The sequence below is a fragment of the Heloderma suspectum genome, chromosome 5, assembly GCF_057233095.1.
Source record: "Heloderma suspectum isolate Gila_16-S chromosome 5, 16-S_ref, whole genome shotgun sequence".
Lineage (NCBI taxonomy): Eukaryota > Metazoa > Chordata > Lepidosauria > Squamata > Helodermatidae > Heloderma > Heloderma suspectum.
Genome location: NC_139462.1, coordinates 223,136,593 through 223,151,417, shown reverse-complemented (window position 1 = coordinate 223,151,417; position 14,825 = coordinate 223,136,593). Strand labels below are relative to the sequence as shown.

Genomic DNA, 14,825 nt, shown 5'->3' with positions numbered 1-14,825 from the left:
TCAAGTAATCCTAGTGCAAGGTAAATGACGACAGAATTTTGTAAAGCACCTTGCTCAACAGTGGTACTATATACAGAAAGAATAAGTAATAATAAAATCTACTTTCCAGATGCTGAACAAATTTTCTTAGTGCTGAACAAATTTTAACATGTAATAATAATAATAATAATAATAATAATAATAAATATTTACACAGCACTTTAGGGTATTCAAAGGGCTTCACATACATATATTTAAAGTCAGATTGTACAGATAACATTTTTCCAAGGTACAACATTTGCAGTTTATTGGAAATGGCTACAGTTTCACTTGAACAAGCTATCTTTTTTCACTAACCTCTTGAATATTCATGTAGGCATCACCCAGGAGAAGGCTTGTATGAGGACTTGGCAAATTCTCACACAGCTCACTAGATAAAAAGAGGAATGTTATTCAAGCAATTACAAGGAGCAAAATGTAGCGTACACAACATGATTTTGTGTCTTCACAAACAATTTTAAAAAGTGACTGTTTCGGGTTAGCACAGCTGCCTTAACTGTAATAGTTCCAAAAATGAAATGTATATAATTACATATTATTAACCCCACATAGAACCAGAATAAAGCTAGCAAAGCTAGCATTCTCATCCTGGAATGGAAGGAGCAATCTCTGGGGATCCCTTGAGTGGAGACGAGACTATTCCACAAGATCCTGACATGGGACCAAAGCTCCAAGAGGTAGGCCAAGGACATGATTTCTGTACTTTTCTTTGCTTTCATTGACCTGACCACCTCCAGTATTTTGAACTGGCTTTCCCCTGTCAGGAACAAGCTACACTGACATCAACCCAACATCACTTCCAAGCACTTCACTCTGAGATGGCTCTAGCTCACTCTTGAGCACATTCACCACAAACTCATGTGCTCCCAGGCATTCTAGCATGATGCTGACATTCTTCCTCCTGTTCCTTGGATAAAGATCAGATGAGGGTATTGTTGAAATAAGTGTGAATGGATATCCCCTGGAACTGTAAATAAGCAACTAAAGTTACCAGCACCTTGATGAACACCTGCAGGGCTGATGTCAACCCGAATGGCATTGCTCTGTTCTGAAAGTGAAAATGGCTGTAGGCAAATTGCAGATATCACTGATGACAGACTCGCATGGTAGGCCTCTGACAGATCTACTGATGCCAAGAGATCGTTCTTCATGATAGTTGCTATAACAGACTGCAGTGTCTCCATTTTGAAGTGCTTCTGAAAAAGACCTTGTTGAACCACTTCAGATCCGAAATGGCTTGAAACATCTCAATTCTTCTTTGGCACTAAAAACAGCACAGAATAGACTTCTAAGTGCCTCTAAGCCAATAGGACAGCCTCTATGGCTCCGATAACCACCAAATACTAGATAGCTTTCAGCATGGCTAGCCTTGTGAGTGTAACACCCACTTGCTCTGATCCACCCTCTTCCTGCTCAATCAATCTGCCAGTATGTTCAGGGAGCCTTGAACATATTCTCTGCCCAGAACAACAGCAACATCACCTCTCTTTGCAGGTCATTGGATTAAGTCCCTCTCCCACCAGTCGACATGTATTGTCACTGTTACATTGTCCATCCAACAGGCTAGTCAATAGCAGGCAAATAGTCAAGCACAGAGGTATCAGTCCAGTATTACATCAGTTTAAGGCTGGAGTGGTCATGATACAGCCAATGGTATTACTAACAAGTAGGTGGTTTCCAGAAGAAAGGTCTGAGGTGTAGACAAGGTCAAAACATGGGACAGTAGTTAAGCAGAAACACCGTCCAAAAAGCAGAGCCAAGCAGAGCTCAGTACAGAAGTCAGTAGCAAGTAAGTTCAGTCACAAGGCAAGGACAAGAAAACAAGATACAGGACACAGGAGTTGAAGGTAAGACTTTGTGTCCAGTAGTTAGTAGGTTCTGACCGAAAGCTTAAAGAACAAGAGCTTCCAGAACCTACCCAGGGCTCAGTTGCAGTTCATCTCAGGCCCTCTGGCAAAAGTCCTCCTCATGAGGATGGCCTTGATCCTTTACTCCTGAAGAGTCCTTTTCTGAAAGCAGGAACTCCTTTGCTTGGCCATGGTCTTAGTCTGTACTTTCAGGTGCTGGCATTCTCAGGTGCTGGGTGGTGGCTCAGCATCTCCCTCTGACTCAGAAGAAGAGATTCCCACCTTTTGAGGGGAAAAATCTTAAGCCCTCTCTCCTGAGGGCCCAGGACCTTCTTGGTCAGCACCAGGATCCCCTGAAGTGACTTGTTCCCCAGGGACATCTGGCTCAGGAGGCTCCAGATTGTCATCTGAAGAGGATTGCTCCAGGGAGAGGCGGCAGCATGACAGCTGGATTTGAATGAGCTACCAGCAGAGGGATTCAGAGACTTCTGGTAGTGGTATCACTATCATATGGTTGTGTTCCATGACCTGGGAATGAAATTTGACCCACTGAAGACTCCAGGAGTGAAATCTTGTCCAGGGAATGGAATCTATCAAAGGAATCATTATGACTTACAGATGTGCTAGGCTCATGTGTGTTGGATAAGGAGAGGAACTGACATTGTTTGAACTTTTCATGATCTTGTTCACCTTTTCTTGTGATAGAAAAATCCTCTCTCTTGCTAAATCCATGATGTCCCCAAGATGTAGTGCTCTCTCTCTCTCTCTCTCTGTGTGTGTGTGTGTGTGTGTGTGTGTGTGTGTGTGGTGACTCTTGGTTCAATTGACCACAAAGCCATGGTCCATCAAATATATGACTGTCACTCTGAGGTCCTTGTCTGTTCTCTACTGGGATGGTGACTGGAGTAGCAGTTTGTCTAAAGGGTAGACATGTATCCCTCTGACCCGCAGATGTGGCACCAGGGCAACCATGACCTTGGTAAATTACCTGGGGAGCAAAGGAGAGACCTGATAGAAGGCCCTTGTATTAGTATTGTCTGCTGCCCTGTACGAAGCGTAGACAGCAGCAATGAGCAGGTCTGACTGGAATGTGAAGGTACACTTCTGTCAAATCAATCAGTGTCATAAAGCCTGGGGATGAAGTGCTCCTGCTATTGTTTTGAGTGTCTCCATCTTTAATTTCTTCTGTGAGATGAAGAGGTTGAGGAATTTCAATCTAAAATCGCCCTCCAATCTCCCTTCTTCTTTGGGACAATTAAGATAGAAAAAATACTGATGCATTTTTTGGAGGTGGGCATGGACTTGATGGCACTGATATGGAATGAATGTTGTATGGCACCCATGATCCTTTGGTGTTTCAAGGGATTTCACTACTTCAGGAACATTATGAATTGATCTCTGAGAAATGTCTTGAATTCTAATGCAGGGGTGGGCAGAAGGTAGATCTGGATCTACTGGTAGATCTCTGGGTAATCTGAAGTAGATTGGCAAGGGTTTCTGGCTCCCAGTTGTTCAGCAATAATGGCAAAAAAATTATTTTTTCCGCCTCACCATTCTGCCCAAATTTATACTGCAGACATGAAGAAAGCTTGAAGTAACCAGGAGTAGATTTGTGTGTGGAAGGACTGTGAGCCCAGTTCAGTTCTAGTATTCAAAACAAATTCCAGGGCTCAGCATTTTTAAAATTCTAAGTGTATATTATTTGCACCAGGTACCAGTTGGTGGATCCTAGGGTTAGTTCTAGTAAAAAAATGAAGTAGATGATCCTGTAATCCTGACGTCTGTTCACTTCTCTTCTAATGCAGTCATGCTGTATCATTTCCAGAACCCATCTGTCTGTGGTGGAGAGTTCCCATGCCAGGTAGAAGCAGCAGAGCCTGTCCCGCATGGAGCTGTCACTGACAACAGGCAGAAGTGATTTCCCCTGATGTTTTCCTCCTTGGCTGGTCTTGTTGCATGTGGACATGGAAGTCTGAAGCTGGACAAGGGACACTTGACCTACCTTTGGTAATTGTATGGGGTGGTGAATGACCTGGTCTGAAAGGACTACATGGTCTTCTTTTTTTTGCTTGGTGCTGTCATGATTCCCTTGCCCCCCTTCTTTCCTTAAGCACTCACAAACACACAAAAGGAGAGGCTTCAGTCTCATGCTTTTAATTCATTATTCACAGGTTCATTACAGATGCAAATCCTCGAAGACTCTCTGGCTACAAAGGAATGTTTCCAGGGGATTCAAATGGGATCACTGAAAGTTGCCCGCAGTTTGAAAGGGCGGCTATCTGGCTAGGCTAACTTAGGGAGGGACGCCCTGCCCCTCGTGTGCTGCTTCCCCGTGTAGCCTCTCACGCATCACTAACTGGTTCAACCGTCTAAGCTCCGCCCCCGATGCTTCCTTCTTAGCTTTGCGTTGCCGCCTCACATCTCTTAGGTCACAGTCCTCAAACCCCTCCTCCTCCTGCTTGCTGCTTCTCACAGAGGGGGGTGAGGGGGAAGCTTCATGCCCGGCCATCTGGGAGTTGGTAACCTGAGAAGCACGCCTACCTATATCTGAACTGGCTTGTGAAAAAGCCTCCCCCAGTTCTGGCGGCTCCTCTTCTGAACCTGAGCTGCTATCTCCCTGTGCCCAGAATCAATCCTGACAGGTATCTTCCTTCACTGAAGCAGAGGGCAAAGCCTTTTTCTTTTCCTTGGTTTCAACCAATAGAGATTTAAGGGACTCCCTGAATCGGGCACCTACAACTACTCCAGAGGCCATAGCCCAGGAGTACTGAAGACTGTCTATTGAGGAGTCTGCCTTGAACTCTGCTGCTTGGGCTAATTTGTTAAGACCCTGCCTTAAGTGTTTTGATCCTGCTGGCATCTTGGTTAGAAGGGCTCAGGCCCACATCATAGAGGCCTATGCTATAATAAAGTTAGTCTTATAGCTAAGGCTATCACCTTGTGGAGTCTTCATAAGGCCATGTCACTCTTGTGGTCCCCAGGATCAGAAAATGACTCACCCTCTTCCCTGGGTACCATCACTTTAGATGTAAACACTGTCACCAGAACATCTACTGTTGGTACTTGCAGCATTTCCATGACTTGTGCTGGAACTATGCACAACTTTTTGTGAAAGTTATAGGAGCTCTTAGGCTTCTTGGGGTTCTTCCATTCGGTTTGAAATATTTTGGAAAACATATGTGGAAATGGCACAATGGGGGCATCATAGAGAGAAATCTCTGAAGTGCCTTGTAATTCCTCCTGAGTTGCATTCAGCTTCACCGGCTCAGCCTGATGGATCATTAGTTTCAGTGTTTTCATGGCTTTGCAAAGAATAATGGGAAAAGCCTCAAGAGCAAAAAGCCTGTGCTGAGATGGGGCCAAGTCTGGGGTATGCCCCTTTAAAAACTCTCCCTCTTCTCTCTCTGACATGCCTTTAGACCTTTGGTCTAATTCCAACCCAGACTCTGGCTCTTCCCCTTTACTGCTGGCGGATAGGGTACCCTGTTCCTGCAACTCCCAGGAAGCCATGCTTCAGCTACTGAGCTACTAAACCCTGCTGAACTTCCAAGGTACTAGGTATTGACTTGGGAGCTGAGGGGGTACTGATCTTGCTCCAGTGTTCCTTTGAGTTACGTCTGGAGCTTTTTCTGCAGTGCCTAGTCCCCTTTTTTGCCCCTCCTAGTCCTGTTCTCAGAAGAGGAGGTAGAGGAGATGGTGCTGGAGGAAGAGTATCTACTACTCTTTCATCTGTGGGAATCGTGAGCAACTGTTTGGCAAGAGTGAGCGCCACTTCCCTCATCCCCTCCGTATTGAATGACTTCATCATATTGGCCTGGTTCCAGGCCCATCTCCCATTGGCGCTGTGGTATGTGCTGGGGCCCTAACCGCGGCTCCTTTTTGGGTGCCAGAGTGCTGTCAGATTGTGCCCTCTGTGGGGAGATTGCAGCACACCCAACACGATGGCTGCGGCAGTTGCCAATGTCAAAATATTTCCCACATGTGGGCTTTCAATATCTCCACTGCTGAGGGGCATCATTGCTTTGTTAGCCCTGGAATGCTCACCTTGGCTGTTTCCAAGAGAAACAGGTATAGAAAGCTGTGCCTGGACAGTGCTGCTTCCCCTTCCTGACAAGTGATAACAAACCAGAATGAGGGAGGGTGTGTACTCCCCAGCCGGGGCAGTACTGCAGCGACTGGAGCGCTTGTGATCATCCACAGACAAAAGCCTGGATTTGGGCATTGAAGCGAATCCTTTTCTTTCTCATGGGAAAAACAAAAAAAGTTTTTTTTTATTTTGGCAATGACCGGAGCAAGGAGAGGGGCAATAGTGCTGGTATGCTGGGAGAATCTCCTGTCTATCCCCATACTGGGAAGCCCAAGTAACCAAATAACAACAAAAAACTCTACTGCTCTTTCTAGGAACTAATGGAGAGGACAGGAAAGGTAGCAAAATTAAGGAAAAAATTCACTACTCCCAAGTTAAACTAAGGAGCCACCGAACAACCCTGCACATCTGTAAAAGGCGTAGCCAAGACTGAGAGGGGTTCCTCCCCTTCTGGTAGGACATAAGTTTGTTTCTGATTGGCCCTGCCTTCCATGGAAAATTACAAAGTTACAAAATAATCAGAAAGCTTTGAAGTACTCTTCTTCAGTGTTAAACAAAATGTTGTGTTGAACAAAAATAGCAAACCAGGGAGGTGTTTCGGCACTCTGTAGAAAACCCCCAGTATGGGCCATGATGTAATTTCAAAAATGTAGAAAATGTTAATTTCAAAATTAAAATAGAAACTTGTCTTTCATAGAATCATAGAATAGTAGGGTTTGAAGGGGCCTACAGAGCCATCGAGTCCAACCCCCTGCTCAGTGCAGGAATCCAAGTCAGAGCATCCCTGACAGATGGCTGTCCAGCCTCATCTTGAACGCCTCCAGTGTGGGAGAGCCCACCACCTCCCTGGGTAATTGGTTTCATTGTCGTATTACTCTAACAGTCAGGAAGTTTTTCCTGATGTTCAGCTGGAATCTGGCTTCCTGTAACTTGTGCCCATTATGCCGTGTCCTGCACTCTGGGATGACTGAGAAGAGATCCTGGCCTTCCTGTCTGTGACAACCTTTCAAGTACTTGTAGAGCGCTATCTTATCTCCCCTCAGTCTTCTCTGTGTCATCTGCAAATCTTATCAGCAAATTTGATCAGCACCTCCTCCTCCAAGTCATTAATAAAAATATTAAGGAGCACTGGGCCCAGGACTGAGCCCTGTGGTACCCCACTCGTTACCTCTCCCCAGTTTGAGAAGGTCCCACTGATAAGCACTCTTTGAGTCTGATTCTGTAGCCAACTGTGGATCCACCGGATCATTGTTTCATCTAGCCCACTTTGAGCTAGTTTGCTCATCAGGATATCATGGGACACTTTGTCAAAAGCTTTGCTGAAGTCGAGGTATATTATGTCTACAGCATTCCCATGATCCACAAGGGAGGTTACTTGATCAAAAAATGAGATCAGATTCGTCTGGCAGGATTTGTTCTTGACAAATCCATGTTGGCTTCGAGTAATCACGGCATTGTTGTCAAGGTGCTTACAGACAGATTGCTTTATCATTCTGCTCCAGAATTTTCCCAGGGATTGATGTCAGACTGACCGGTCTGCAGTTCTCAGGTTCCTCCCTTTTACCCTTTTTGAAGATAGGGACAACATTAGCCCTCCTCCAGTCATCTGGCACTTCACCCATCCTCCATGATTTCTCAAAGAGAATAGACAGCGGTTCTGAGAGTGCTTCTGCCAGTTCCTTTATTACTCTAGGATGCAGTTCATCTGGCCCTGGAGATTTGAACTCATTCAAAGTCATTAAGTGTTGCTTGACCATATGCCTATCGATCTCAAGCTGCAATCCTGCTCCTTTAACCTGTACTTTGCCAGGGGGGTCATAGACTCTCTTTTGGGAGAAGACTGAGCCAAAGTAGGAAGTGAGCACCTCTGCCTTTTCTTTGTCATCTGTTATCATTTTGCCATCCTTATTTAATAGCTGAACAACCATTTCTTTCCTCTGCCTTTTACTATGCACGTAACTGAAGAAAGCCTTTTTGTTGTATTTAGCATCCCTCACTAACCTCAGCTCATTCTCAGCTTTAGCCTTCCTGACGCCATCCCTGCAATTCTGTGCTACCTGCCTGTACTCTTCCTTTGTTATCTGGCTTTCTTTCCACTTCCTATATGTGTCCTTTTTTGTTTTCAGGTCATCTCTAAGCTTTTGTGAAGCCACATTGGCTTCTTCTGTGGTCTTCCACCTTTTCTTCTTGTTGGAATTGTTTGTAATTGTGTCTTTAGAATTTCCTTTTTTAAAAGCTCCCACCCATCTTGGACTCCTTTTCTCGTTAGCATCACTTGCCATGGGACCTTACTGATCATTGTTCTGAGTTTATTAAAATCAGCTTTCCTAAAATCCAGGGTACGCGTTTGACTACACTTGGCTTTTGCTTCCCTTAGAACCAAGAACTCAAGTACAACATGGTTGCTTTCCCCCAGAGTTCCTGTAACTGCTACTTTCTCCACTAAGTCATCTCTGTTGGTTAGGATGAAGTCAAGGATAGCCGATCCTCTAGTTCCTGCCTCTACTTTCTGTAGGAGGAAGTTATCCGCCACACAAGTCAGGAATTTCCTGGAGGAGCCATGAGTTGCACAATTTCATGATTCATGAGATTGTATGTATGAGATGGGATCATGGTATATGTGTGGAAGGGTGTCCGTGTTACAAGGTTTGTACTGTGCTCCTCAAAAATTATGCTTCAGCCCTTCAGACTCAGTGTTGTTTCCCTGGCCAAAGTCAAGCTGGAGGAGAAAAGAAGCAGAATGCTACAAGAAAATTGGATTGTTGTTTTTTATGTCACTGCTACTTCAGTACTTGTATTGTTTTCCCACTAACTGGTTACATTATTGTAAAAAGCATGGAAGAGTATTATGATTACAATTAAAACCAATCTGTGCAGGAAACATACTAATTCTAGAGTGGAGACATAAAATGACCCATTACTTAGAGCTAGTCACAGATTTAGCCTCCAGAATATACTTCTGATAGTCTCTCAAACAATTCTTGCTCTATTTTTCTGAATCCCTCCATGCACCTAAAGCAAAATATGAAAATGAATTATTTGCAAAAAGCCAAATTAACTTGAAACAACATTACCAATAGCATCCAATGTATAATCTCTTATCCTTTCGGATCTGAAGGTAAATCTGAGCCATCTTTTCCTTAACCTCTGTGTAATATGGCTGGTTTGGCGTGACATTCCTCAGCATAGTTAAAGCTAAGTCCACTTCCCCTTTACTGAGAGCCAAATCTACATTTGCAACTGTGACGCGGATTTCCTCTGGTGTTCCACTAAATTCATTTATCGCATCTTGCATTATCTTCGTAGCTTCATGCTGGAATGTTAAAACAACATACATGAAAATTCTTTGCAAAATTAAGTTCTCTGTAGCAAAAAGGTAATGATTATACTATCAATCTGCTTTTCTCTAACATCCAAGGCAAATTACAAATCCACTTGATTTCCTTGGTCACAGCATCAAATATTCAGAAGCAAACCAGGTTTATAGCTACATATAAAGCAATATTCTGGGATTTTAAAGGGGTTGGCCAATCCCAAAGGAATGACTGAGGCCACCTCCCCCAATATAGGAATGGCTGGTTTATTCCACGGGCAAATGTTTGCTTATTGTATCTATGTATAAAATGTATTTGTTGCATTCTCTACTTTCAATGTGTCTGGTGACATACAAACCAGAATTTAAAGCATAAAACGTCATATGAAAAACATAAACAAAACAACAATGGAAAACAGGCCAATAATCATACCAAAAGCCACAGCCATAAAACATCTGTAAAAAACAGTATACAAAGCAAATTTCAAGCACAGCAGATTTTTAAAAATCAGCAGTTGGCCCTCTCTAATGATGTCTTCACTAGACCGTGAAATGCAGCCAGATAAAAGAGTAGGTCAATCTCTCCAAAGTGTGGGTGCCACCATTGAGAAAGTCTCACCTGACTCCCTAGCACAGGAATGTGCTACTTTGGGCCCACTAGATATTTTGGCTTACAACTCCCATCAGCTTTAGCCAGCATAGCCAATGGGGCCCACCTCTGCCCTAGCAGATCTCACCTACTGCCAATTGAAGCAAAAGGGGACGCACTTCAGACATAACATTATCTACTGGCATTTTCGCCCTTATATGAGCTGCCCAGAGAGTTTCAGCTACTGGGCGGTATAGAAATGAAATAAATAAATAAATATGTAAAAAATATATTCTCACTTCCTCACAACGGTCAGCCTACATTCCCTTATATAAACCATTGGTTCTGTCTAAAGTTGCATCACTTGACTCTACATCCTACACCAATCATTTCCATGAAATTATCTTCCCTTCAAAGGAATTTAAAAACATCTGAAATCATGTGATTATTTACGTAGATTTGTTTTTGACCCATTTATTTTTAATCTGAGTTTGTTCATAGGGATAGCTTTTAACCCCAAAGGGTCTTGCTTCATTTTAAAATATTTGACACTGAATTTACTGGGTTGGAGATTGTATATAGAACATCTTACCAGTTCCCCGTTGAGTCGAAGCGCTTCAGCAAGTTCCAGGTGGATGGAGACTTGTTCATTTGTAGTTATACGGGGCCCCTGGCCTTTCTTAATATCCCCTTTCATTTGAGGTAAACTGATCAGCATTTTTAAGATTTTAATGGCTTCAGGATATTCTCCAGCTTTATTCAGTGCTCTAGCCTTGATGAAGTGATACAATGGAGAATCACGAAGCTGGCAAAAATATTAAAAGGTGACACTAGTGGGACAAACAAATTAGAGCCTCATCCTGAAAATATTAGGCTTGAAATGCTTCAGCACATTTGTGTTCATTCAATGTGTGAGTGAGCGTGTTTGTGCGTGCATGTGTGCACTAGCTCAATTCTTAGTAAAAGGAGAGACCAGCTCTGTCTCTCAGGATTGCTTCTCTCCTTGGTTGCTTCGACAGTAAAACCTTCTTTAACAACTGCTGAGTTATTGCTTTCCGACAATCAGCTGAAAGCGGAATTAAAGTGCTGGTTCCACCTGTTTTATCAAGCAGTGCTCATTCTCACAGGCAAAAGATAACATTTTATACCTCTAGAACCTACTGCCAATCGAAGCAAAAGGGGAAGCACTTCAGACATAACAGATTTACTCAGAAGTAAGTTGTGTCCAGCAAACGTCCCTGCAACATCAATAAGGAACTTCCTCCTTGTGGCTTCTGGCCCTGTGATTGCTTCCTGTTCAGATGGATTTGCCCTTAATCAATCAGTTTCTGTTTCATGGGGGTGGGGCTGGGCTTTAATTACTATTTTCCATATCATTATTTGTTTTCATTGCAAAATAGCTTTATTTTCCAATTTAGAAAGGAAGAAAAATGAAGAAGAAATCAGTAATGGAGGGAACAATCCTACCGGGATAGGCGACCGCCTATCCAATGCAGGGCAGAAGTGCGGAGTGGATTGTCCCCTCCGCGCTTCAGCCACCCTGCATTTGCGGCTAGACAGCTGATTTCGGCTGTCTAGCCGTGGGAAGGCGGAGCGGGGGAAGCGGTGGCTGGATGACACATTGGATGTGTTATACCAGCATTTCCGACTTCCCCGCCCCAGAACACCCCCAGGAATGCCCCATTTCCGCCACTCTGTGCTCCTCTTCTGAGTGTGGAGTGCGGGGCCATTCTGCACTGCCTATGAGGCAGCGCTGGAGGGCGGGAAGGTCAGTTCTCAGGGAACCGACCTCGGAGTGCGGGCTCCAAGATCGGTTCATAGAATCATAGAATAGTGGGGTTGGAAGGGGCCTACCTCCTGCTCAGTGCAGGACTCCAAATCAGAGCATCCCTGACAGATGGCTGTCCAGCCTCATCTTGAATGCCTCCAGTGTGGGAGAGCCCACCCTGGTAATTGGTTCCACTGTTGTATTGCTCTAACAGTCGGGAAGTTTTTCCTGATGTTCAGCCGGAATCTGGCTTCCTGTAACTTGAGCCCATTATTCCGTGTCCTGCACTCTGGGATGATCGAGAAGAGATCCTGGCCTTCCTCTCTGTGACCACCTTTCAAGTACTTGAAGAGCGCTATCCTATCTCCCTTCAGTCTTCTCTTCTCAAGGTTAAACATGCCCAGTTCTTTCAGTCTCTCCTCATAGGGCTTTGTTTCCAGTCCCCTGATCATCTTTGTCGCCCTCCTCTGAACCCTCTCCAGCTTGTCTGTATCCTTCTTAAAGTGCAGTGCCCAGAACTGGACACAGTACTCCAGATGAGGCCTAACCAGTGCTGAGTAGAGGGGAACTAGTACTTCCCGGGATTTGGAAGCGATGCTTCTATCAATGCAGCCCAAAATAGCATTGGCCTTTTTTGCAGCCACATCACATGGTTGGCTCATATTCAGTTTGTAATCTACAACAGTTCCAAGATCTTTCTCGCTTGTAGTGTTGTTGAGCCACATATCCCCCATCTTGTAACTGTGCATTTGGTTTCTTTTTCCTAGGTGAAGAACTTGGAATTTATCCCTATTAAATTTCATTCTGTTGTTTTCTGCCCAGTGCTCCAGTCTATCAAGATCACTTTGAATTTTGTTTCTGTCTTCCAAGGTATTAGCTATCCTGCCCAATGTTGTGTCATCTGCAAATTCAATCAGCATTCCCTGCACCTCCTCCTCCCAAGTCATTAATAACTGATGTATCCTATGGCTGTCTAGCCGCTAACGGCCATAGGATTGCACCCTAAATCATGCAGCATCACCACCCCACACAGAAGGAGTAGGAACTGACTAAGTGGCATAATGGGCAATTCATTACTGATGTGGTGCTATACTGAACAGGAGCATTTAGAGCTTTTCTACATGAAGCATTTATTGTGCACTCATGATTCCTTATTCACAAATGTTTATGGGTTCTTTAGATGGCGTTGTGATCCTCCAAAAGAGCACTTTTCGGGGCGGTGGGTTAGAGCAGGGAAAATGAGGTATTATTTCTTAAAGTGAAAGATAAGGTAGTTTCCTACTTGTATATTTGCACTATTCCGCTATGGCACAGCATCACCTAGAGGTTATGTACCAGGAAAGGAAAAGTTCTTTGTGTAGAGCTCAGATGTCAATTCTGTGATGAAACTGAAAGTAGATACAACTATTAACAGCCTCATGTAGAAAAACTCTTAGAGGGAGAAGCCACAAGGAATAAATATCCAATTAAAGGCACAGTAACCCTGAAACGCTTAAGTAGTGCTTTCCCAGTCCACACTGGACGGGCTAGCACTCCAATTGTGAAAACTGTGAAAAAAAAATCACAAATCAGGTATGAAAAAAGATGGGAGGTCAACACAGAAAACACTGGAATACAATTGGCAATGATATCCGGGTTCTCTCTAGAAAGGAAATGAACAAATAATCGCACTTCCAGATGTATAGTGTGGAAGCAACTTTTGTCCCATTAAGTTTTTGCCCTGTTATTTGCATGTGTATAGGTCACATGCACAAAGAACGAGGAAATTAGCTGTAAGCTTGTTACTTACAAGTAGACCCACAGGCAAGGCCAAAAAAAAGGGGGAAACAGTTCTCTCAAGCATTTAAAATGTTTGTTTCAAAATCAGTCTTACTTGAAAATTGTAGCTGACCCCTATTTCTAGTGAATGGGCACATTCTTTGATGTTTCCTTGAGAGAGGTGGATCTGGGCCATAAGAAGATTGGCATCCGTTGATGTTGGGTCCAACTCTAAACAACGCTGCAGGGTACCCTGGGCAGTTTCTAGTTCTCCTGCAAAATAGCCTATTATATTATTTTGTTCCAGACACTTTGTTTCATACAAATACACCTGTGTCATATGCAGTCTGGTGCAGGCCTTCCTGAGCAAGCACAGCAATTAGCTAACTTGCTCCCGTATTACTCATTAGCTTCTGCAAGGTCCCATCACAAGGCTCAGAACTTATGCAAGGGGAGAGAAAGAGAGGACAAAAAACCTTGCCCTGCCATTTCTGCCTTACCTCACCCTGCCGAGTTCTCTCAAGTCCTCACATCTTATTCATATTCACCATTTAAGAGAAAAGAGCACTCACACGATGGTAGACACCTTCAAAGCTTTTTAATCTCCAACCTTTATATAGAGTTTAATCAACATTTTAAAAAAATTCTAAGTGAAAAGTACTAATAATCTAAATTCCAGGTAAATTTGTATTTTTTTCTTTGAGTAAACAATCAGATCTTAAGTTACCTGATAAATATTTAACCTGTGCCATTAGAAAAAGAGGCTCTATCATCCCAGGAGCTGCTTTTACAAGTGGATTCAAAATTATAGTTGCTTGCTTAAGAAGAGAAGATAAAACTTGACCAGGTAACCGAGGCTATGGAAAAAAATATGAAAATACATATTTTCCAAGAATATAAAATACAGGGTAAAATGAATTTGTTTGGTATACAATTCCCATGTGTAGCCCATGGGTCATATGCTGTTGATGAGCCACAATCTGGCTACCCAACACACAAGCCTTCCATGAACATACCTGAATGCTGATGGAAATATTTCTAAATGACAGTATCACAAATTATTGCAGAACAGAGAACAAATGACGATGTACAATAATGCATCTAAAATATTGTAGCAAAAATGCTATTGTGTAGCATCACGTATAGGGATGAATCTGCTTTGCTTCCTATAATGTTCACCATTTTTGAAGCACAAGTTCATTCCATCCCATTTCTGCAGGAGTTTGCAATTTATTTTTAAATTGGAGAACTTCATAATAAATGGGAGATTTATGAAAAATGCAGTTTAATTGCATTCTGGTTTGTGTATTAGTTCAGAAAGTGTGAATTAGGTTAGTTTGAATTAAAATGTGAATCAAACAAATGTCATCCCCATCTCTAGTGAAAAACTCACCATCTCTAAACTTTTGAATAGCTAAATATTT

The 14,825-nt window shown here is 43.2% G+C and overlaps 1 protein-coding gene across 1 annotated transcript in view; it reads right to left on the bottom strand.

The window, feature by feature from the left end:
- The window catches only part of TTC21A (tetratricopeptide repeat domain 21A), a 57,402-nt gene that overhangs the window by 20,417 nt on the left and 22,160 nt on the right, over window positions 1-14,825 (bottom strand). The window contains exons 12-16 of the mRNA XM_084859406.1: window positions 14,129-14,258; window positions 13,517-13,674; window positions 10,468-10,680; window positions 9,048-9,286; window positions 337-409 (exon numbers count right to left, since the gene is read on the bottom strand). Of these exons, the coding sequence (XP_084715532.1) occupies window positions 337-409; window positions 9,048-9,286; window positions 10,468-10,680; window positions 13,517-13,674; window positions 14,129-14,258 (813 nt within the window). The remainder of the gene's footprint in view (window positions 1-336; window positions 410-9,047; window positions 9,287-10,467; window positions 10,681-13,516; window positions 13,675-14,128; window positions 14,259-14,825) is intronic.